We start from the raw sequence: 24,817 nt of genomic DNA, 5'->3' as shown, positions 1-24,817 counted from the left end.
CAGTTCTAGAAGATTCCGAAAATGGCCGAACGGCGCTTTGAACAGAAGCGCATTTGTGCTGACACAGAAGTCTGTTCTTTAATTATGGAAGAGCTGTGATGCCGCGGCGACGCGGGAAGGCCGGCTATTGCGTTAGAGGAGCACAGGGAGAGCCCGTTCCATTTGCCATATGGCAGCCCTACTTCTCCGCTGAAGCTTATTCCGTTTTTCTCGCCATCCTGACAAATAATCATGCAGATATAAAATTTCCTGGTGCCCATATTGAATCACCAATGTTTTTTTTTTTTTTTTTCCATTTTTCTAAAAATTTATCCCATGTGATGAATGAACAATGCATTGGTACGAGAGGTTATTCTGTGTGCAACAGTCTTTTCTGGTTACATTTGCTCATTTTGCCGACAAATTTCTCCAAAGCCACTTACAATGTTAAGCGACTTAGAATCATTTACACATTTATACAGTTGGGTAATTTTGCCTGAGAAATTTTAAGGTAAGTACCTTAAAATTAAAATAATTCATAATCAGCTGAACCCAAAGACAGCAGTTCTATCCACTACTCTACCAATTGATCAGAATAATACAATTAAAAGGTAATACTTTGTCACACCAATGACCAGTTTCACTGCCTGTTTGGGGCTCCTTTCCTTCACGCGGATGTGACGCCTGTCGGAATGAGGTGTGGAGGGGTTGGCTGAGGTCGGCGGCCCTCGCATGGCTACCAGACGCCCTCGGCCCCAGTGAGTCACTGTTACCGACAAGAGTGACGTTTCCTCAAGGGGTTCCCTTCTATGTCTTCTGCCTTTCTGAGTGAAGAACAGCTGTCTGCATAGGAAAATGGACCAATATCATCAAACTGCAGATCACACTAATCGTCACCGGTTACATATTTAAAAAAATACATAGCGCAAATTGAGCGATTAAATGGAATAATTCCTTAATATTGCTCACTAATCTATGAGTTAGTACAACAAAAATGTCAGTTTTACTATATACTATACAAAAGATTAACCATTTATCATTTCTTCCTCCTCTGTATTCATGTTAAACCATAACCCTGATTGCGTTTTTTCTGATGAAGTTGTGGAACCCAAGTTGGCTCTTCTTACAAGTCATACCGGGGAGTGCATTTTATTGGAATTGTCCACAGCTTAAGTTCCTTTTAAAAAAAATATATATATATATATATATATACACACACAATATATATTTTGTAAAATTAAACATGGTGTAGGTATTAAATGAGGGCCAGCACTGGTGGAGCACACACCAGAATGAACCCTTAAGATGAAGAAGTAGAGTGTGAAGAGGTGCAGGTGGCCTGGGTGCCACCTCAGCCCTGTATCGGTGAGTCCTTCAACACCGCGTCTAATGAGCACGACCAGTCGGCATTTGCGTGAAGCCAGCTGACGGATCGCTCCCAGACAAGGAGCTGCACGTTACGCACCACGAGCACATCAGAAAGTGTGCAGTTCTCTCACACCTGCCAGTGAAAGATCTATGCCTGGCTCAGGGGTTCAGGTCTAGGTTGAGTAAACCAGCATCCCTTCGCTTGGCACAGCAGGCGTTTGCCTCCAAATCACCCGAGTTCCCGGCGCTTTACAAAATATTCATGTGTTTCTGCTCTAATTGTTACACCACTAGCTTTGTCACTTTGGATGAATACATTCCAGGTGGGCATATTCAGGGTGGATTAAAAAAATAAATTACTCAATTATACCTCTGCTTTACAGAGAATGGATTAACTCTATTCTCTTTGGGGTTTTTTTTTTTTGCAAGCTTGTAATTTTATTTCTCATCATTTAGGTTATTTATGTACAGTCTTAATTTCTGCAACGTAAAGTATTGATCTTCCCACCTCCTTTTTTCATATATGCAGGAGGGAACAAACTCAGTTTAGCCTTCTGATTTATATTCTAATTACATAAATACGTCAGACCTGGAAGCACTTCTGCTGTTCATAGCCGCTCCCCATTTTAGAAATGATAAAGTGGTCAAACAGGATCAATCCAAAGAAGACATTATGAGAGGAGTGGTGCGTGGCGGGTGTTTAGTTATCTATAACGCAGAAAAAGGGCATTAAATCAAAAAGACACAGATAATCAAAACAAAAATAGCAATTAAGTGTTTTTTTGGCTCAGCGTTTTTTTTTTTTTTTTTTTGAAAAATTGAGAGCAGTAGAGGTTTTAATGTTCTGACTGCAATTTATTAAACAGGTCCCATGGTGACGTGTATACAGGGCACTTATTTATCAGAACGGAATTAACATATTTGCTCATTCATCCTTATGAAGATGTAACGATATTTTTGTATTGTTTTTCGAGATCTACGTCGCTTTGGGAAAACGTGTGCTAAATAAATCTATGTAAATTTAATTTTTTTCCTCTACTTGTAATGTGCAAGGTATCACCACTAACCATCACGGCACCTGCTGGTTACATCCTGTTTAATCTTACTGAGATGCGCTTACATTTTACATTCAATAGACTGAGCTATAAGCCACAAAATATCCTTTTATTGATAAGCGCACTATTTTTTCCAGTGCTACAGACATCCTCTGAGTAACTCAGACATACGAAAACTTTTAACATCTCTATGCTTACAGAGCTAAAAAAAACAGCACCTCCTCAGCAGCCAGCAAAACGCTAAAAGCATAGAGCTGCTGTTCCTTCAAGCGGGAAATGGTTTTACCACGGCAAATGGACATTGTTTTCCTGTCTTGTGTTATCAGACTCCCACTCAGAGATATAACACCGGACACTCTGACTTTTCTTCTGGGTGAAAGGTCCCTAATGTCTAGAGAAAACTTTACCCTTATGCATTTAACCATCATTTTACTCCCGCTCCCCCCACCCATCGCTGCCAAAATGGAATGCTTTCTGTCCATCCGCATGATGGACCAGATAGGATGTCTTTTGGGACTCACTGCTGACTTTGTTCTCCCAGGTAAAACATGTACTGAATTTATAGTATAAATGCTCTGAAAGACCACTGGGCTGTAGACCAGTTCAGACCGGTCTGCGAAAGCTGGTGTTAAACAATAAGGTGGGTGAAAAAGGCATCTAGACCAGAGAGGTTAATGGTATAGAAGCCAAAATAAACTCATCACAAAGAAACTATGGAAGCTAAAAGGATGAACAAAAGGGACCAAACAGAAGCCAGTTTAACCTGATCATGTTCTCAGACTCCTTCTGACGCTCCCAGGATGCCCCTTGCCACTTTGGTAGCATCCCAACTGCTGACCGATAACGTGGTGACGAAGGGATCCTGTGGAACCGTGGAGAGACAGGTGTCATGACCACAAACATCAGCTGAGTTGTACATGTACAGTAGGTCTCTGCCTCTGAACATTTTTACTAGCAAACACACAACTGACATGTGACCGTGGCCATCATAAACATGAAAAAAAACGTTTTACAAAAGGTGAGTACAAACAGGTGTGGCCTTTTTCATCTCAATGTCTCTCCTCTACAACTTCTTCACTTTGAGATCTGCAGCGAGACCTACAACCAAGCCTTTCATAAAAATTGTATTACACTGAACATCATTTTAAAGAGTGATGTTTTGTGTAACATATAGTACGCACAACATTTTAAAGCTCCACCCATTTCTCTTTGTCTTCTCTAGCACAGAAAAGCTTGAAGACACCAGTTGAGACTTACTCTTTCAACCTATCACTCACTTTTTCCAGACAAAGTTACACAAGGTGCAGATGTTCACAGTTCTTTATAGAGGTCCAGCCTCCCAATTACCAACAGCTGACCAAGAAGAAACACCGCTGAGTCAATTACCTCCTATCACTCCATCCTAATGAACATCAAAATTGGAAATCATTGAGAAAATACTAGAATAAACGTCACCGACACCTTTTATTTAACAACAAAACTCTCGCTGACTGTTGCTTGAAATGAAAATGTTACCTTCCATCTACTTAATGCTCCTTTATTAAAGTAGTGGATTAAGCGATCCTGATTTGTCCTGTTAAGGGCCTATTAGCACTCTGACAGTTTAGATGCATATTAAAAATGTTACTTATTTGTTGCATAACTCCAATGCAACATTGCCAGTTGACGTGTTTCTCCTATTGGAAACATCAAGAATTTTGCTTACATTGCTGACAGATGTACAAGATGTTTCTATTTACCTGTATTAATGCATTCAATATGGATTTTGTAATGTATCTACATCCTACGTTCTATTCAATCTATTCAGTGTGAAATGCAAAAAAATAATATATTTGAGAAAATTCTGAGTCATCGTTGAGACAGCAGTGCAAGCTGCTTGTTGTCATGGCAACACTAACTTTCAAAAACAGCGGGAGCAGAGCTCAGCGTCCAGCAGAGGATGTGGCCCATGGTTTAGGTCATCGGTACAAGTGCTGATCCGATGCCCAGCAGAACTCCACCAAGGGAACTCCCAGGCTGCTTTGACATGAAGACAGTCTTTCCTGTTGATGACAGCTCCATCGAGAGCGGACATCAGCTGTAATCCCCGCTCTCTCGTTTCATCTTGACAGCTGGTACAATTCCACAGAGATTAATGAAAAGAAAATCGTTCCTGGTGGATCACTACAAACACCAGCTCTGGTGTCCCACATGAGTTATAGTGAGTGTTACAGAAACTTTTAATACCCTCATAATTCAACCATCTGACATCAGAATTATCTTCCCTTTATTGTGCAGAATAACCTGTGGTTTTAATACATTTATCTAGAATTTTGCAAACCGTAGTGTCCAGTCCTCTGCAATGGTGCTTCTCTCAGGTGAAGGGGACAAGGCAGAGTTGATGTGTGCTGGTGAGACTGTCAGGAGGTGACTTCTTGGAGTGCCTTGTTTGATTTGAGTCCCTGTGCACCCAACCACAGCACCTCTAAATGCTGTGAGTAAACAAACCTTCAAGGTCTTTATTTACACTCACGTTCACACACCTGCTCCCCTAGGGACAGCGATGTCGTAAAATAACATTGGGTGGGAAATTGGCTGCTCTTTAACTAATTCTGGAAAAAAAAAAAACTCTTGCTTGTTTACTTGTAAACGTGCGTGTTCACAAGGCATCCATCCAACTAAATTCAGAAAACCACTGCATGATCCCATTTTATCCATGTTGGAGAAATCCTGGGTCCATAACCAACAAATCCTTGCAAACTGCTCGTTCTCTCAGTAATCCGGATTCAACGTTTGGCTCTTAGTTGAAGGAAGCTCTGTTTTTGGAGAGGGCTGGAGGTGACTGAGCAGACTGGTTATGGACGGAGATCCAAGGATGGCCTGCAGTGTCAGCAATGCAAGGTGTCATCTGAGAAGGGATTCTGTTTCAGAATTGCAATCAGGAGGTGGGGTTTTGGGCAGGGGGTGAAATGGTAGCTAACCCTAACCCTAAAGGGAAGAACTGCTGAGAAGTTTACCCTGGCACGGGTAGTATATCTTACCTTGAACAGCAAAGCAGTTAAGTAGTAAAGCCAAAGCGTAAAACCTTGAGTGAGGTACCGTACTTGGAAGAGTTACTGGAGCCAGAACAGAACTCCAATAACGATAAAATCAATTCCTCACACAATAAATTTTTATACAGAGACAGTTTGAATGAAGGAGAATGAATTAAATTACTTTGGTATTAATCTGTGAACATTGTAAAATATCATAATGTATGGCTTTGCAGAGAGTGGAATATTCTGTTGAACAAGCGCTTCCCCACAGCCACTCCAGGACAGCGAGTCAGTGCCATGACTTTTATGGCATCTTGTCTGAGGCAGTCTCCTCCCACTCGGGTCAAGTCCACCTGCAATTTATTCAAAAGTCAGAAAAGAATCTCACAATTTAATAATCTGGATTCCCCCAGGCTAGTCATTGCATGTTAAACAGCATAGCGGTTAGAACCATCACCTTAAGATCCAAAGGTTGCAGGTTTCAATCCCAACTACTGCTGTAGTACTGTTGAGCAAGGCACTTCGACTAAACTGCTGCAGTAAAATTACCCCACTGTATAAATGGGTAAAAAATTGTAAGTATCTTAAGATTGTAAGTTGCTTCATAGAAAAGTGTGAGCTAAATGAATAAATGTAAATTTAACTGGTACTCTTGGATACCTTAACTACCCGTTTCTGTCTGACATTTGCACATTGCTGGCCTAATTGAGCCATAATGTGTGTTGCCATGGAAGTGTATACTATTTGTGTGTGGCCTGCACATGTATGGTGTGAGAGAGCATGGGTACGATTCCTGCTTAATCTGTGTGGAGTTCGCATGTTGTCTGCGTGGGTTTCCTCCGGGTGTTCCGGTTTCCTTCCACAGTCCAAAGACATGAAGTTCAGGTGAACTGATGACACTAAATGCTTCGATGTGTGTGAATGGGTGAGTGAATGTGTGTGCGTGTGGCTACCTTGCAATGGACTGGCATCCTGTTCAGGGTGTACCACCCCTCTGTCTTGTGTCCAATGGTTCTGGTTCCGCAGGGCATATACTTATTAAAATTAAATGGATTATATCACCATCAACTAAACACAGATAACAAGTGTAAACAAATTTCATAAGACTGGTCTTCCCTTGATTGAAAAACAAGTTAATAGTCAAAACAATTCTGACTGCATATCTCTTAACACTTACAGTCTATAATGTGTCAAAAAACAAAATGTTACAAAAATGTAAAAGGCATGAAAATATTTATCAATTGATCTGTCTTTAGGATTGCGCACAAACACTCTTTCTGCAGTCAAAGTGAAATGAATACACTCATAGACACAGTGATAAAGAAAGAGACACTTATCAACACTGATTATGGTTTATTATCATTTTACCTTTATTGGCTTGAGGTTTTTACTAGACAAGCAGCTTTCTTTAACAGAGTGTATAAATATAATTAATAATTCATTTAAGCTGGGTTAAAATACAATTTTCAGTTAATGAGAAGCTGTGTTATTAAGCATCGGAGAAATTGCGATTTATCTTCCAAAAAAGAAAATCTATACCCTTAATAGTGTTTATAAATGTATACATTTATATATGCATATTTATTACTGCATTTTAAACGTGCATCTATATGCTAGAAAATACTATATCTTTGAGTCTAATTTAATGCTGTCAATTTAAGAGATGATCTTCTTTCTTATGTACCTCCGATAATAAGCATTTCTTTGTACTGTGCTTTCAAAGCAGAGAATGGGGCTGAGCGGCGATAATATTTACAACATACTGGCTCTGAAGCACACATACTGCACAATCATGCTGCCTATTAAATGCAAAGAGAAGAGGAAGTTCAAATTATGACTGCTCACGTTCTCCTCTCCTTGGATGCCTTTATAGCATGACGCTTTTGTTGCCAAGGACAGATGTGTTTGAAAGTTCAGTAACTGGGAGTAAGGAATCAGGAATTAGGAGTATTGCTGCTAAGATCACAAGTAAACAGACCAGTAGATGACATTAAAGAAGAGGAAGGAGAAGGGAAACAGAGCCCTTGAGTAAAGGTCGATCCTTTTGGCTGCCGAAGGGATGACCGGTTTCGGAGGCGGAGGTTTCTTGTTGTTCTTTGCCTGGGATTTGCCCAGGGCATTGCTCACTTCTATAGGCTTCCCGTAGCAGTCAAAATTGGACAGCTCAAAATCTCGGGGGAGTGAGCCGACGATGCTGAAGTCACTGGACCTCAGGTCCGACTTGGAAGTGCACACCTTTTTGCACCTGGTTTCTACCACCTGTGGAAGGAGCGACAGGCCAGAGATCAGAGCCAGGGGTAAACAAGCTTACATGTTGCAGAAAACGTGTTTTTTCTTTTGGCCATGTGTATGGTCTAGAAAACATACAGTACAAAACCCTGAAAGAAAGAAAGAAAGAAAGAAAGAAAGAAAGAAAGAAACATTTGAACAATCGAAGACATACTCAGGAAACAGTGATCTAAACAAGAGGCTTTATGAAAAATGTATCCTTAGTACTTTTAAGTTCCATCCTCTGATTATCAGGGAATTTTGCTCATGTCAGTATTATGTCACAATGAAGTCATGGAACATGGACTTGTACACAGTTGGCAAGGAAATGTATTCCATTGTTGTGATCCAAATCTGAATGTCCCTCTATAAATATGTGGAGACCAAGTGATGACATGTATGAAATATTGTAACTTTTTACCCTTGATTTATATATTTGTATTATTTTTTGGAATGTCTCGGAGAACTGTTCCGTTTGTTATTTTTCTGTGACCCAGTTGTTAATAAGAAAAAAGAGAGAAAAAATAGATGACATCACAATGTACGATATGAAATTTTGTAATTCCATGCCTATTTAATTCACAATTTACCTACAGCATATAATGATGCCATTGTGCAGTAATTACTGGATGGACAGAGTCCAGATGGCTGTGGATCAAAGTGTGCGTTAAACACATAAGTACAGAGACATGCATGAATGTGAGACTGTAACTATATTTTGTTTTCTTATGTTGTGTATTATTGTGTTTATGTTTGCCAGTTCAAATGCAGAATGCAAAAGCTCTCTGCTGGCAAATCTTATTCCCATTCCTAGAAAAACATTAAATTTGCTTTAGTTAGCTTGCACTACAGTACAATGTGTGTATTTTTGCAAACAAATCAGTTAAACCTCCCACCTCTTTGTGCAAAGGCCATAAACATTATGTTCTTCACTCCATATTAGTACTTATTCTGTTTATTTTTTTTTTAACTAAGTGCCAGCTGTTTCCAGTTGTCATTTGCTAAATAAGTACCAAGGACAAATCCCATTTTTACACGGTTTACTGATGCTTTAGGGGTGCTGTTAATGAACTGTTTGCACAACTTAGAGGAAACACTGACTATAACTGCTTTGTTTGGGAACACTGAATATTTCTGAGCGTTAGTCGAACAGTATCCTTAAAAACATTAACATTTTAATAAACATTATTGCAGGTACTTTTTGACTCATACTCGTATGTTTTCAGTACGACTGAGCATTTCTGCTTTACCTTTCTAATTTCCACATCCTGAGGATTTTAAGTGAAAGGTGCAGTTTTGAAAGGCAGGACAAATGTATTTTTCTTAGTCATTCAGTTACATTTTTTTTTAATCTTCATATTTGAATGCTAACAGGTCAATGCTTACACTTATGAATACCTGTAAGGTCCAACCTAACATCCCTGTTTGTATTTTCTTTTCAAGCTCCAGTTCCTCTCCAAGATGTGCTGTGTACATGGATAAACCAATTAAAACCGTCTGAGCTACAACCACAAAAACAAGAAAATCTGTACTCACGCAATGTCTGCTCAACCAGGGGGGCAGATAATTTGTTTGCCAATAAAAACTGCAGGGTCAATAAATATTCACACTCATTCTCACAAGCTATATTTATTGCTTCATGAAATCGAATCAGGAGATCGAAAGGGGACAGCAAACATAGGTCTGCATGCTGTTCTGGTATAATCCGAGAAGTCATGAAGTCAGTGGAGATTTCTGAAGAAAAGCCAAGAAGATGTAGTGAAGAGCTGATTCACAGAGGTCGCTCACCTGCAGCGCCCCCATGTGGATGGGCGTTCCTCCAGTCCCGTTCACCGTGTTGTTCTTGGCGGGGGTCTTCCCCTCAGCCTTGTCCTTGCTGGCGATCTTGGCCTTCTCCGCCTCGATCATCTTGGGGTTGTTGAGCATCACCTGAACCACGGCATACTCCACCAAGGAGGCGAAGCCAAACAGCAGGCAGGCGATCATCCAGATGTCGATGGCTTTGACGTACGACACCTTGGGGAGCTCCGAGGCAAGGGAGGTGCACTCGGATGACAAAGAGAGAACTGACAGGATACCTGCCGACAGAGCGATGAGAAGACCATCCAGATACTTTACAACGGACACGGGTCAGGAACAGTTTCTTGCTACAGCAACAATTTGGTGTATTTAGGCTCTGGGCACTTTCTCTGTAAAATTTACAGACAGGGTGTAAACACCAACTGAATTACTTTGGTTGACGCGATGCACTTCAAACTATCCTACTGCTACACAACATGATTGACGGAGAAGCTAAAGAAAGGAAGTTTGGGAGGAAATGCCTACAAATTCTGTAATTATGTTTCTGAAATGCAGTTCTGAAGCTTTTCTTGCATTAAATTTCTGTCTCTATTTTTGCCCTTACTTTGTCATATTTTTAAATTTTCTCCTCTGTGTTGATCCATAAATATTTTGTGGACCTTTGGCACTACTTATATGTATACAGTAGCAGTGAAAAGTTTGAGTACATCTGACAATTACCTTTATGGGACAAATCGGTGACACAAGTGAAAACAAAGAAAATGTCCCACATCTCTGGGAACTGTTCCAGAAGAGCTGGGAAGACAGGGTTGCTCATTTCCCAATCAAATTTGTTAACCGATTCATGGGGGAAAAAAAAACCTTTTCTAGCAAGTGTACTCAAACCTTGGACTGTACACATTCATGGACACATGGCATTTGAAGGGCAGCTGAATATTTCATTTCCTTAGGAAAACTTGCATCTTACATGTGCTACTGAAGTAGAACATCAGTCTTTCCAGACCAGATGCACATGTACACACACAGACACACACACACCTTAAAACTTCAAACAGCACAAAGTGTGATGGACAGGACAAGACTGACCTGCGGTGGACCTGTTTACTCCACCAGGGAGCAAGGAGGAAGGGTACAGACGAATGTCAGCAGAGCAGGACAAGAGCAAGGCACGACAACAGGGAGGAGATGATGACGATGGAATGGAGATGGGCAGCTTGTCTCCGTGCGAGAAGCATGAAGGTCGCGGCTGATCGGTAGCTTTTCAAGAACCTTGGTGACTCTACCTAGGGGCACCCGGGCAGCGCTGGCATCGGGGTTGATCCAGAAGGAGAGCCAGGAGAGCACCACGATGAGCAGCGTGGGAGCGTACACTCCCATCATGTAAAAGCCTACCTGACGCCGTAGTGTGAAGATCACCTCCACACAGGTGTAGTAGCCTTAGAGGACATGTGACCGGAATCATGTGTCAGACATGGAAAAATTAAGGTCATGCTGCTGTTTCAGAAAAACGTGGAGTTGAAACAAAAAGAAGAGACTTACAAGCAGAAATTTTACTGTTCTAGACAGGTCTAATTATCCAGATTAAGTTCTTTACAAGCCCTCACTCTATGACAGAGCCCGTAAAAATACATATGATTTATACATATACACCCACACACACACTTTCAGAACCGCTTGTCCCACACGGGGTCACAGGGAACCGGAGCCTACCCGGTAACGCAGGGCGTAAGGCCGGAGGGGGAGGGGACACACCCAGGACGGGACGCCAGTCCGTCGCAAGGCACCCCAAGCGGGACTTGAACCCCAGACCCACCAGACAGCAGGACCGTGGTCCAACCCACTGCGCCACCACACCCCCTCATTTATACATATATTTTAATTTAATTACACACATTCTAAATACATAGATTTTAACTTTCTGAACTCACATATCTCTATACCAAATGAATGTAAATGTGATATCTGCACCCGCAAAAATCCCAATTTTCCCTCCTAAAACAGTCACAAGGAAACATAAAGCCACAATTGCCAGCTGAGCACATAGGCCATATGCTTTTTTAAATGCTTCTCTATCAGCGTTTAAAAAAGGAGACGTACCAGTTCCTTTATAATACTTAGTACAGTTTCCATATTCAATGTCCTCCTGTTTCACGTCAAACTGGGGCAGAGCGATCTCATCCATCTGTACAGGGTCTCCCGACTGCCAGCTGAACTTCAGGTCATCTGTCGTGTATCCAACTGTGGACATATAGAGATGGGTATGGGTTTTAGAATGGAAGCCCCACCCACACAACCTTCAAGCCAAGACTCCATGAAGAAGAGGCAAAATCATAAAAACCATTACAAATCTTAACAAATCCTAACATCAGTGACAAAGGATTAGTTGAACTGATCCGAGGCCTTTAAAACTGCATATTTATGAGCTAAAAAAATTTAAACCTTTCACAATGTATTGTATTCTACTTTGTGTTCATGTATATTTACATACAGCTTTCCAGCTGCATCTTGCATTTCTGGGTGTCCATAGGAAACAGAGTCAGGTCCAGTGGACAGGTCAGTGTGACAGACAGCCTGGAATGTGACCAGCAGGAAAAAAAAATCATTTCATGTGCAGTCATAATAAATGTACCTTTCTGCAAATCACCTCATTTAAAACAATGCACTTAACCCCGGTTAAACATGATACAAATATGCAGCCATTCATGAAGTCATTCATGTGAATGAACATACTGCAGATGAACGGCAGAAAAGAGAGGAGTGTTTTTGCACATTAATATGCACATCAAACCCCTATTTGCTGATTTTTTAAAGATGCGCCTGAAATCTGGTTTCAGTCCCAAAAAAACTATTTTTATGTCAGTGGTAATTACACACCATATATATCACAATGTATACACAATATATTCCTGGAATAAAACCCTTGACCTTGTGCACTTAAGGGATCAGGATCATTAGTTACGCAGGCAAAAATAATCCACAATCAAAAACGTTCACTGCTTTACGGTTGGTGCACATGTTAAAAATTACATAATGAGATTAAGGTTCTGCTCCTATCTTTGGATTATTTCTGATTTGCTTTTGTGTGGTTTCCTGGCCATTTAACTGATTGTTCTAAATATATGTAAACAGTGATTAAATGCATATAAACCAGAACTCAGGTTACAAAACATTTTTTCTACTGTGGTTCTGGCATCCAAAAATGTTCGCAGAATCTGTAGTACGGCCACGCAATGGAAAAAATATGCATTGCATTTAACTCCATTAAAGATTAGCAGAGAAAACAGGCTTCCCAGTGACCCATGTATGAGACTCAAATAAAAATCCTGTAACTTGGTATTTTGCCACCTTGTCACTTAACTTTAATGAGCCTGGGTAGTTCTGTGGCTTTCAAAGGCACCCTCAGTGTGGGAACGCCAGAGATATAAACTGCTATAAGGGTAGGGTGTCTGATCTTTATTAATGCACCAATCCTTGGCTTCTGAGGGCTTTGGGAGTGCGGCAGTTGGGGGGGGGGGGGGGGGGGGGTCGCTATTGAATGAGGACCTTCAGCAGTGATGGAGCAGCATCCCAGAGATCACAGCATCTGGGGCAATATTCTTTATTGACTGTATGTTAGCTGGAAGCCCGTAAAAAGCACTTTAATTCAGTTTTAAATATTATGACAATTGCCCTGATATGTAATGTGCAAATTGTATATGAAATATTTCAAAATGGCATTCAGTAATGATACCTTTGGTCTCATGCTGTCAGAGTACCACTGACCTCTTACTGTTTGTGTGGTACTGAGGTGTCAGTGAAACATTTCATTTATTAGGACACTATTTTTTGTAATATTTTACATTTTTTAACTGATATTTATTTATTCCTGTTTTCCATGTTTTCAAGGTTTTATGAGTGATTTAAAAGATAATTTTTCCAGAGATTATGAGATATTTCAGTTGTAAAAATGTAAATGCAAATGATTCATGAAGCTGATAGTGAAATTATGAGTTCAAAAATGCACACCTCATACTGATGAGCACATCGCCATTGCGAAAGATGAATAGCAGGATGTTTTCCTGCGTGACATCGTGAAAGTTGGCGTTTTTTTCATTTGCGAAGAACAGGTCGGGCTTCCACAGGCATTTGAACATCTTCGGGTCCACAGTGAGGGATTCTGACTTGAACTCTGTGGGGAGTCGCAGTCTGGGGTCATTCCATCGCTGCCTCAGGAAGATATTCACCCTGTAATCCTGATGGAAGCCACATCGGTGACAATGGGTTACAACGACAGAATGATCTATCTAAAACCATACAAGCCATGTGTAGCTTTAAAAACCCAAAACGATGCGTGGTGACACAGTTGCAGGAGTTCCTACAGGAACACTACCATAATCTAAGGAGTTAAGAGCTCAGTGCTCTCACCTGAAGGCTGTTGGTTGAAGATCAACAGAGAACCTTCTGGAGGACCCCTGAGCAAGATACCCAGTATGAACCATACTATAGAAACCATTCAGTTGTCCATCAAACCGTCCATCCTTTGTCAAAATCCAGATCTCCAAAGAGGGGTCATAGTGATCCAGTGTCTGCCCTGGGAGTATAGGGTGTGAGGCAGGGTACATCTAGGATGGGACACTAGTTCGCCATGGAGGAATCACACGCACACACACACACACACACACACACACACACACACACACACACACACACCAATACATAATCATTCACTCCGACATACACACCCTAAGGGCAATACCCAGACGTACCACATATTGGGTTGTCTGAATTGTAAAAACTGCAGTCCTGGATAAAGTTCAGCAATGAAATTATAATGACACTGAGCTGAAATGCAGCTTTATTGTCTTTTTTTAACCAATTTTAGGGCACAAATAAAAGACACATATTAGGGAATAAGTGGGCATCGTTTAACAAGCTACTTCTTCAGCTCTGGTTTCAAACACACAGCTGTGGTTTAACAAGATGGGCTTTTTGTCTCACGCCACTAACACCTTCCCGCGTAAAGGGAGGTCGGCTGGGAAACCGCTCCGTGCAAATTGCTCGGCGAGTCTGGGGGGTTCAAAGCTTATGTACACACCAATGGTGGGAAACGCAAGACGAACGGTCTTCATTAGCGCTAATTGGCCAGGCCGATTCGACTGCGAGCCGAGGCTTTTCAAACCGCGCACATTAGCGGCTTTTCTTTGGCCTTCCCTTTCACGTGAGGTCAAGTTGCGGCGCGGTCGAAAGAAAGACGGCTTTGAGCTCAGCCGTCAGCCGGGATCTCCCGAGCCGTGGAGGGAAAGAACGTCAAACAAGCAAAAAGACGTCGCAGCTGTGCAAAGGAGCCCTGTGATATCTCCCAGGAGGATGACCGGCATTCCAACAGCAATGAACTAAACTGAGGGAGCCCTGTTGTTGCAACAGGTCTTAGAAAACATGTCTGGGACTGGCAGAAACAGACCCTGGGGTCACTGGGTTTCCTCCTCCACATGATTTGCACTTCCACTTTGATGTAACGTTTCCATCATTTGACAGTGCAAACCATTCTCACGCTCAGTCAGGTAGTGATTCTGACAAAATCATAGTAAAATGTTGAAGATCAACAAAGAAGAGAGAAAAAAAATGTCATTGATCACACTGTTTTTGTACCAAACTCTTGCATCATCATCCAAGCAGGAGGAAAGAAAAGCTAATGTTGTGAAACCTTTCAAACTACCCCTTCAAGCCATTTTCACAACTTCTGCAATTCGATTTGGGACGTATGGTCTGTAGAGCTCATTCATCTGAAATGATTTCACTTGTGTGTGTGAAGCCCCGAATTTGGCATTTGATACTTCTTGCTCTTTATTATAGTCTCACATGTTCATTTCCTACTTGTGACCAGATCTGACCAGACACACCAGAGATGTGCAACATGTGAATAAAATGCATAAGATTCAGCGAAACTGGTGGTCATTAATTGTATGTGCTCACACTCCCAGTGTGGTGGATGTCGTAAAGCATTACGAAGAATTATGGCAACGGGATGAAAGGAACTACATGATAGCTTGAAGTTATAAATTGGTAAAATTTGACCGGAAAAAACCCAGAAGTTTAAAGAAAACAATCAGTCATCTTTCTTCACTTACACCAAATCATAGTACACATATAATAAAGCAATACAAAGAAAATAACTGTAATAAATGAACAGATTTGCATAGTAGTCTAATTTAGCTCACAAAGTTGCAAATCAATGGAATTTGTCCTCTGTTAGCACTGCTTCTTGGAAGTGTTACTTTTATTACTCAATAATTGGTGGTTTTGGGTGACACTCATTGAACGATGATAATTCACTGATCAAATTTACAATGTAGGTCATCTGTTTCAGCCCTCCATGACCACCAAATTCATATTGCTGCACAAGTAATATGAAATGACACCAGCTAATAAAATGTCAAAGTCCGGGATGCCCTGCGTACGTTATCTTTACGGAAAATAAATGAGCCATGAATGAATAAAAAGCATAAATAGCAATCAAGTGTGAAAAGTGTAAATGAATCTAAATGTAAAAGTGAGTGGAATAGAGTACTGCTACTGATTAATCTAACGGAGTCATAAAAATAGCCCTTTGACATAGTTATTATAGTGAGAGTCATCCTCACCATTGTTGTTTCCTGAATAGAGCCAAAGCTGTTTATGAAGATGTTCACTTTATCTTCAACTGGAATACCTGTAAATAAATGTCAGAATTTTTGTGAATATATGGTACATATTCCTTCACAAATCCCTTTCCTATACCTTTCAAAATTCTAGGGGTGATTCCCATAAAGTAAAATAATGTGCTTCAATGATAAAATAATATGTTGGCTCCCGTGAAGTAAAATAATATGTGTCACGAAGCAGAATAACCCTCCCACGGATGACCCTTCCACGGCTCTGGAGCGCCATATGGCCGAGCAGAACGCCGCACTGGCAGCATCTTCCTCCGCAACATTACGAGCATCTAAATTCTAAAAAATGACACATGGCTTAGTTATAAGAATTATTCTCTAGCTTTGGTTTTTCTACATCACAAAATACAATTTTAAATTGTTAATGCACTGTTTTCTCAAAAAAAAATGTCATTTTTTTAACAATTGAAGATAGGAAAAAAAATAACCGTTACTGTTATATTGTGCATAGCTTTACAAAATCACTGGATGACTGCTTCCCTCTTTCCTTACACAAACATTACAATTCAATTACAGAAAGTAGGAACTAAATTAATCAACACTTAACGATTAAATTAATGATGAACAAATTGTACATTCATCCCACAGTGAATTATTTACCTTGAAAATTGGGTCGAATTCGGGGATCATAAGGGACCAGGAGCCTGTTCAAGATATTGCTTGTGGAATTTGCAGGAACCCTGGCCAGATCCTCCGCTGATAACTGACTATGATAATAAGAAAAAACAACTATGAATCAAACAGTTCACTGCTTCTGCATGGTGCAAAAACACAAACTAAGTATCTCCTGGAGGATGTGTACATTTCTGTGTCTTTCCCTGCTCTAAAATGAATAGATGGGGAAAAACACACTTTATGAAGCTTATGACAGATATTTACTAAATATCAGCGTTTAAGAAGTTCCTTGTAAATCTGCGCCAACAAAGAAAATTCTTGCATAACTCTAAATAACTTAAGTATTTTAAACGCACCAGGACCTTTGCACAGGTACCCTTGAAATAGCAACTGGAAAGTATTTGCCGGTTCGAATTTCACATACTGCTGCACTTTTCTTGTGCAAGGTACTTACCCTACATTGCTTCAAGAAAAATTACCCAGCTGTATATATGCGTAAATAACTGCAGGCAGCTTAAAACTGTAAGCTGTGTGGATAAAAAGTGTCAGCTAAATTAAAAGTTTGGTTTCTTCACCTCTGTATATAGAATGTATATATACATCATTTATCATTTGCGTGTGTGTCTTGTACATTGTATGCTGCTGCGACCAAAGTGAATTTCCCTCTAAAATTGATAAAGTTTCCTTTCCTTTCCTTTTTTCATTCATTCATATATAAAGAAAGGATAATTATAAATAAAATTAATCTGAAATAGTCTTGAAACTTAACACAAAAAACAAAGAATGGTTACTAATAAAAAACTGTACTTCAAATTAGGGTGTCCTGATTTAATTTTTACCTGATCTTGAATGTATTATTAAAAGCATCTGAGATGAATGCAACATCATCTGGTCCCAATAAGATGCTCAGATGGAAAAAAGGCCTTCTTAACAAACTAGAAATGAGGTGATGTTCAGTTTGTCCAAGGCTGGGATTCCTGACTCACATTGACTAATACCGAACCACAGCATAAGGGGGTGCCTCAGGACTTACGAGGGACAGAAAACCTGTTTCCCCTTCTTCCCCTTCCGGGCTGTTTTCTCCTTGGCGGATCCCTCAGCTATCCACAGGGAGAAGACGAGTAGGATGAAGACCACTCCTACTGTGTGCATCTTTAACCACAATAGCCTGGAAAGCAAGTCGAAAGAGAGACACAAATCACACACAAACATCATATCTGTTAACCCACCGCTGACAGGTCCCAGTGGGGAACACGGTGGCAGATACATGATTCTCTAAGTACAGTCACGTAGTCCAATACCACTGTTAAACCAGTATAAATTACACCAGTAGCTGCATGCAGAATTAATATGGAGTCAATGTTTTAAACAGATAATGTAGTGAAAGTTTATGGAGCAGATAGGAGATCAGGTGAGAAATGGATTTCAAAGAGATGAGTTTTGCCACCCTTCTTGAATACTGAGGGGGACTCAGCAGCTCTGAGGGAGAGAGGGAGGTCACTGCATCACATTAGAGCCAGAAGTGAGAATCTGACATGTCACTTAACATATAGCCAGATTGCTCACCATTGCTAATCAGAATCCTTGGGCTTTGCTGCCACATCTCTTTTTAATCCTCCACCCCCCACCCCAGGTGTCCCTCAAGCATGTCGGTCTGTCTATTGCCACCAAATTCACATTTAGAGCCCTCTGCTCAGCCTTTACAGTCTGTTATCTGCATCTTAACCTCTGCATTGTTTCCCATCCCAGTCGCTCCCTGGCTGATGGCAGTCCACCAAGCCACTGTCTCACACAGTCCCTCTGCTTTATTAATATCCTCGTCCTCTGGTGGAATGGGTCCTGCCTCCATCTTCTCCTTACTCCTGCATTCAGCATGTTCTCAGATGGACGAGCACTGCCTCACTGAGAGGGGTCATTCCCATCAGCTGGAGATGGTGCCGTCCCTCTTGTGGACAGAAACAGTCCAAATGCCAACAAAATGCTGAACTGAACAACCTGTACAAACCACTACAGACAGTCAGCAAAGTGATTTACCATAATATTTCAGCTTATTGCCACACGAAAGAACTGACATGGTATTAGCAGAAAAAATATTCATAGCGCTAGACATTGATGATATCACTAGTTACAATACTAGAAGTAGTATCAGTAAAAACAATACCAGTACAGGCTCTAGTATCATTAGTAATACCGCTATTGACAGTATAAGCAGCATTTTATTATGCTATCACACTGTTTGTAATAACTATCGGAGAAAAGAAATTTTCTCTACCCAGTAAACAACAGTGCTGTACCTGCTGTACTGCAGTACCAGACCCATATACGCATTGTACCTGTTAAACCACATTACCGTACCCAGTAAACTGCACTACTGTACCTGTTAAACCACAGTACTTTACCTACTAAACCACATTATTGTACCCAGTAAACTGCAGAACTGTACTTTACCTGCTAAACCACATTATTGTACCCAGTAAACTGCACTACTGTACCTGTTAAACCACAGTACTGTACCTGCTAAACCACATTATTGTACCATGTAAACTGCAGTACTGTACCTATTAAACCACATTATTGTACCATGTAAACTGCAGTACTGTACTGTGCCTGTTAAAGCACATTATTGTATCCACTAAACTGTGGTACTGTACCTACTAAACCACATTATTGTACCCAGTAAACTGCAGTACTGTACCTATTAAACCACATTATTGTACCCAGTAAACCACGGTACTGTACCTGTTAAACCACATTATTGTACCCAGTAAACTGCTGTACTGTACCTGTTAAACCACATTATTGTACCCAGTAAACTGCAGAACTGTACTTTACCTGCTAAACCACATTATTGTACCATGTAAACTGCAGTACCGTACCTGTTAAACCATATTACTGTACCTACTAAACTGCAGTACTGTACCTATTAAACCACATTATTGTACCATGTAAACTGCAGTACTGTACCTACTAAACCACATTATTGTACCCAGTAAACTGCAGTACTGTCCGTGTTAAACCACATTATTGTACCCAGTAAACTGCAGTACTGTACCTACTAAACCACATTATTGTACCCAGTAAACTGCAGTACTGTACCTGTTAAACCACATTACTGTACCCAGTAAACCACAGTACTGTACCTGTTAAACCACATTATTGTACCCAGTAAACTGCTGTACTGTACCTGTTAAAGCACATTATTGTACCCAGTATACTGCAGTACTGTACCTGTTAAACCACATTATTGTACCCAGTAAACCACGGTACTGTACCTGTTAAACCACATTATTGTACCCACTAAACCACGGTACTGTACCTGCTAAACCACATCATTGTACCCACTAAACCGCAGTACTGTACCTGCTAAACCACATTATTGTACGCAGTAAACCGCAGTACTGTACCTGTTAAACCACATTACTGTACCCACTAAACTGTGGTACTGTGTCTGTTAAACCACATTATTGTACCCAGCAAACCGCAGTACTGTACTTGCTAAACTACATTATTGTACCCACTAAACCGCAGTACTGTACCTACTAAACCACATTGTATTCACTAAACTGCAGTACTGTACCCAACCACAGTTCTATACACCCAGCTAACCACAGCAGTGTACCCTGGCTGGTAAACCACGATACTGTACCCACGACAAATCTGTGCCCGGAAACCACAGTGCTGTACCATGGCATGGTCCATGGACCATGGAGAACCGCAATGGACTATGAACCGCAGCACGGTAACCAGTGGCAGATACACGAGCTTTTTCACATGAAAGCTGAGTGAAGGAGCTGATTGATTTAGCACTTTTGTGTGGTCTCGTGCAGGGGAAGGAAGGGCTGCACAGCGCGCGCCACCGTCACATCACCGTCACGTCAGCATTGGGACGGGAGAAGAGGAGCAGGCAGGAGGCCACGACGGAGGTGATGAAGATGATCACGATCACGAAGAGCTGTGGAAATGCGCGCGGAGAGATCAGAATGAGCTCGAACACTTACCTGTTTTCTCTCTCTCTCTCTCTCTCTCTCTCTCTCTCTCTCTCCGTGTCACACTCTGTGGAACATTAACTGCACGCGCTGCGGTCCAGCCGGTGTCCCGAACGGGACATCAATGCCATCATATCATAAGCTATGCGCGCCCCCGTCGGAATCGCGAACGCTACGCTACGCTACGCCTACGGTACGAACGGGCGAGCCGCGTCTCCGTCTGCGACACCTTCTCTCCCTCTGGCGCGTCCGAGTCCGTGTCCGCGGGCCGCCGATGCTCGATATCGATCGCGCGGGCCGTGCGCGCGTCCTGCAGCATGCGCAGCCCCCCCCCCCTCGCGCGCGCTCGTGGAAAATAACTGCCTCAGCACGAGCGCGAGGACTGCGCAACGCCCGCCAAACATCTCTCTGCTCATCCTCACTTCTTGCATTAATATTTATGAATGCCTTATGATATTACGACTAGTACAAATAAAACTTAAATGCATATTGAATGTTTGACATGTAAAAGTGGTGAAAATGATTACGGAGAGAGGGAAGTTGAGGTGATGTGATAAATATGGTCATAAATATGGTAATCAATTCATACACTGTTTCAGATGTCACTGATGCCATTGATTGAGGCAAAAACAGAAGGAAGGCCCCATTTCCACAGTGACCTAGTCGGTTGTCTCAGGTTTTTCTCGTTTGTTCGTTTATTTACTTGTATTTTTCACAGTTTTTATAGTTAATAATGGAGTTAATGTTTTAATATAATTTTGTATTCCACTTTTTTTCTTTTGGAAAACTTCTAGGAATATACATGATTCTCCAAATAAAGTCTGTCTCTCCTGCCTTGAATGAATAAATGAATGAATGAATTAATCAATTAATTAATAAAAGCTTTTTTTTTATTCCAGAGGGATTTGCATAAGGCTACGGCATCATATAAAACACAACACAGAACAACATTGTCACAACACATACATTGTCGAAACCCTGTTCTGTACTGTTTTAGATAGCAAATTAAAAATATATATATATATATATTTGTTTGTTTTATATCTCTGTGCTACTTAAAAAACTAAGTATAGCAAGTATTTGTCAGTATTCCTGATACTGGAGAGCTGAGTTATCGTTGTCACGTATCTTAACATGGGAGTTGCGATGTGACATGACTGGGCCTTTGCCCTTTTACCAGTCCGTATTGGAGTTTTACCGCGGGCTGAAGCTGTGTGTCTGTATAGATTTATGTATTTATGTCAGGGGACACTGGGAGGCATCAACCCAAATTACAAATTTATATTATTCTTGGTGGAATTCCCCCATAATTCAAAGATAGTGCTTATTTTTTACAAAAACAGCCAAAAGAAAATTCAGTGGGCAATGGAAAGCAAATTTGTCATCGAGAGGAAGTGGTCAATCAAGAAGTAAGAGTTTGACTGATCTTCATCAAACTGAAAAATAAAATATGGGACCAAAAGAGTATGATTTTTGCCATGTTCAGCAGTAATATTGTTATGTTGACTTGTGGATCAAAGGTCTCATCTTCCCATCTAATGTGAGGTTGATTAGCAACACAATTTTTGACTCAAACCTAATAACACTATTTTTTTATCATAAATATATTGTCAGTTAATCTGGGTAGAAACATTGTTTTTTCCTTGTATTTGAGTTTCTCCGAAATATTACTGTAAGACAATAGTGGAACAAAGTCTTACAGCTATCTTTACTATTAATAAAAACGACACTAACAACACACTTATACACTATTGTTATACTTAAGGACTCAAAGGACTTACAAAACTAAGTCTTTATTTAAAAGAATGGATGCAAAGTATGTTCGTTTTTTTGTTTTACTTTAGTGATTGAAGAAGATGAATTGTACAATGTGGCATTTTTCAAAGTATTCATTTTCCTTGCATATTACTTTTTCTCCTTGGGTTTATTATGCAAATGATACTGAAGAGATCTTAGAATTTACTTTATCAGGTCATCTGAGATTATTAGTATATCCTAAAAATGTAGCTTACATTTAGGGCTCCCAAAAGTGTAATTTTTTTAAAGAATTAAAGTGATACACTATATTATGGGGGGTTAAGAACAGGTTGTGCAGCTTTCCTGCACACACGAGATTTCAGTTTTTAGAAAAGGAAGACATATTTCCACAGGTTCAAAAACACTGACATCCTACGTTTCTATATTTATACAGATGCTTTTGTTCTGATGCTTTATGAAACATCCCATTAAGTCTCTTTTTGTGCCTTTGGCAAAATGCCACAACCTGCTGTTCACTACACTTGACAGCATTATTTTCACCATGCATAAAAGAGTAAATGATTCAGAGATTGCAGTTTGGTGGAGAGAAGCATCTACGTGGCTGCATTCATGAAATAAATGCAGCTGCGAAATGGTCCATCCTGCATTAGCAATCCCCATGTGAAGTGCCGGTGAATGACATTTAATTTTCTTCAGTGCACTCATATATTGTTTGGAAATGACGGTTCCAGCTATTCTACAAATAGTGCAACAGACAAAGTAAAACAGACATGCTAAACACACACCAGATGTAAAACAATTTTGGAATTTGTTATGATCATGGTTGCATAAAACTTGGCTTTACTGAAGGTGAACATAATTTATGACGCAGATTTTAAAACTCAAAAGATACTTTGTTTGGCCTTGTGCAAAGACACTTGACAATGGAATAAGTGTGTCGTCAGGGTATCATATGAATCATTTTAAAAACTAATATATCTCTTCAGTGCTATTGCCCTTGAAATTATTCCTGGCCAATAACCAATAGCATCGTTTAACAGCAGTGGGCATGAAGGGCAGCAGGTACTTGACCGGTTAAGGACATGGTCTTATAACCATAAGGTGCTTGGTTCCAGGCCACTTTCTAATTCTCCTGTTGTACCACTCATCAAGGTACAATATCAGAGTTTCTTCAGTGAAGTAAAAAACTGTATGAAGTTGCCAAAATGTATACGTTTTTCTGCATAAAACCAACCAGCCAACCAATGTCCTCAACCGCTTGACCCAAGTGGGGTCGCGCGTGCCAGAGCCTATTTCGAAACACAGGACGCAAGGCTGGAGGGAAAGGGGACACACCCTGGACGGGACACCAGTCCATTGCAAGACAGCCCAAGCAGGGCTCAAACCCCGGACCTTCCACATAACGGGAACCAGCCAAAGCCGCTGCATTACCACACCACCCCTCTTCCTAAAACTCCGGTCTGAAATGAATAATGATTTAATTTACCTATTTTGCTGCGTTTCTCAGAGCAGTTTACACTATTAAGATACCGGCAATGATTTCCCCACTTACGCAGCTGAATGAGTTTACTGTATTGATTCAAAGTTCGATGATCAAGGGTACTGCAGCAGGAGGTGGGATTCGAACCTGGGTCCTTCAAGTTAAGGGCTCAAACCATTATACTTAATATGGTGTGTTTGATCATTTCCTGTTGGCACAGACCTTTACATTCAGATAACTGTGTATTCTACACTGTCCCTGTTCGAAGGGATGGATGTAACAATTAAGATGAAATACCTCATGTAGATCTCTTATAGCACAGTATAGTAAATATACCACAAAACTTTGCAGCACTTGGCTTTTCCAATATTAGAGGCTCCAACCCACACCTGCACCTTTTGGGGACAGTGTTAAAATTGGAAATTCAGTGTAAATAAACAAAAAGGAACAAAAAGTAAATGCATTTTTTTTGTATGTATGGTTTAGAACATCACCTTCTGTGGCAGAATAGGTTCAAGAAACCACCAGGTGTCTCCAGTTTGTTAGCAAACCTGCGGATTTTGAAGAATGCTGCACTTAGACGTGGATTGCAGTGTGTAGGGAGCAATAACAGATTGTGCATGTGGGATATGTGTATGGGTATTAAGAGTACCTCTAATGACAGCACAGTTAAAGTGTGAATTTTCCACAAGTCATAACCTTGTGCCTCCCGGAGCTGCTCTTACACTGGTACCCAAAAGCACTTGCAAGTACTGGCTTGTGACAGAGGTTTTTCCACTACATCACTTGTTTCAGTACAATACAA

General features: G+C 40.7%; 1 protein-coding gene across 2 annotated transcripts; it reads right to left on the bottom strand.

Moving 5' to 3' along the window:
* Positions 1–6,861: 6,861 nt before the first annotated feature.
* LOC108924472 (glycine receptor subunit beta-like) lies at positions 6,862–21,146 on the bottom strand. Of its 2 annotated transcripts, XM_018735847.2 has the most exons (10): positions 20,787–21,128; positions 17,822–17,956; positions 16,774–16,880; positions 16,105–16,172; positions 13,490–13,716; positions 11,973–12,055; positions 11,582–11,722; positions 10,768–10,920; positions 9,473–9,762; positions 6,862–7,675 (listed from the first exon to the last, which is right to left on the bottom strand). In XM_018735847.2, exons 2-10 carry the CDS (start codon positions 17,938–17,940, stop codon positions 7,379–7,381), a joined length of 1,485 nt encoding a protein of 494 aa, XP_018591363.1. In that variant the 5' UTR covers positions 17,941–17,956; positions 20,787–21,128; the 3' UTR covers positions 6,862–7,378. The 2 variants fall into 2 exon arrangements, with proteins under 2 accessions (XP_018591363.1, XP_018591364.1); XM_018735848.2 differs by lacking the exon at positions 6,862–7,675 and having other exon boundaries at positions 9,690–9,762; positions 10,571–10,920; positions 20,787–21,146.
* Between the last annotated feature and the right edge of the window lie 3,671 nt (positions 21,147–24,817).

This window comes from Scleropages formosus, chromosome 16 (assembly GCF_900964775.1).
Source record: "Scleropages formosus chromosome 16, fSclFor1.1, whole genome shotgun sequence".
Lineage (NCBI taxonomy): Eukaryota > Metazoa > Chordata > Actinopteri > Osteoglossiformes > Osteoglossidae > Scleropages > Scleropages formosus.
This window is presented reverse-complemented; position numbering and strand designations above follow the sequence as displayed.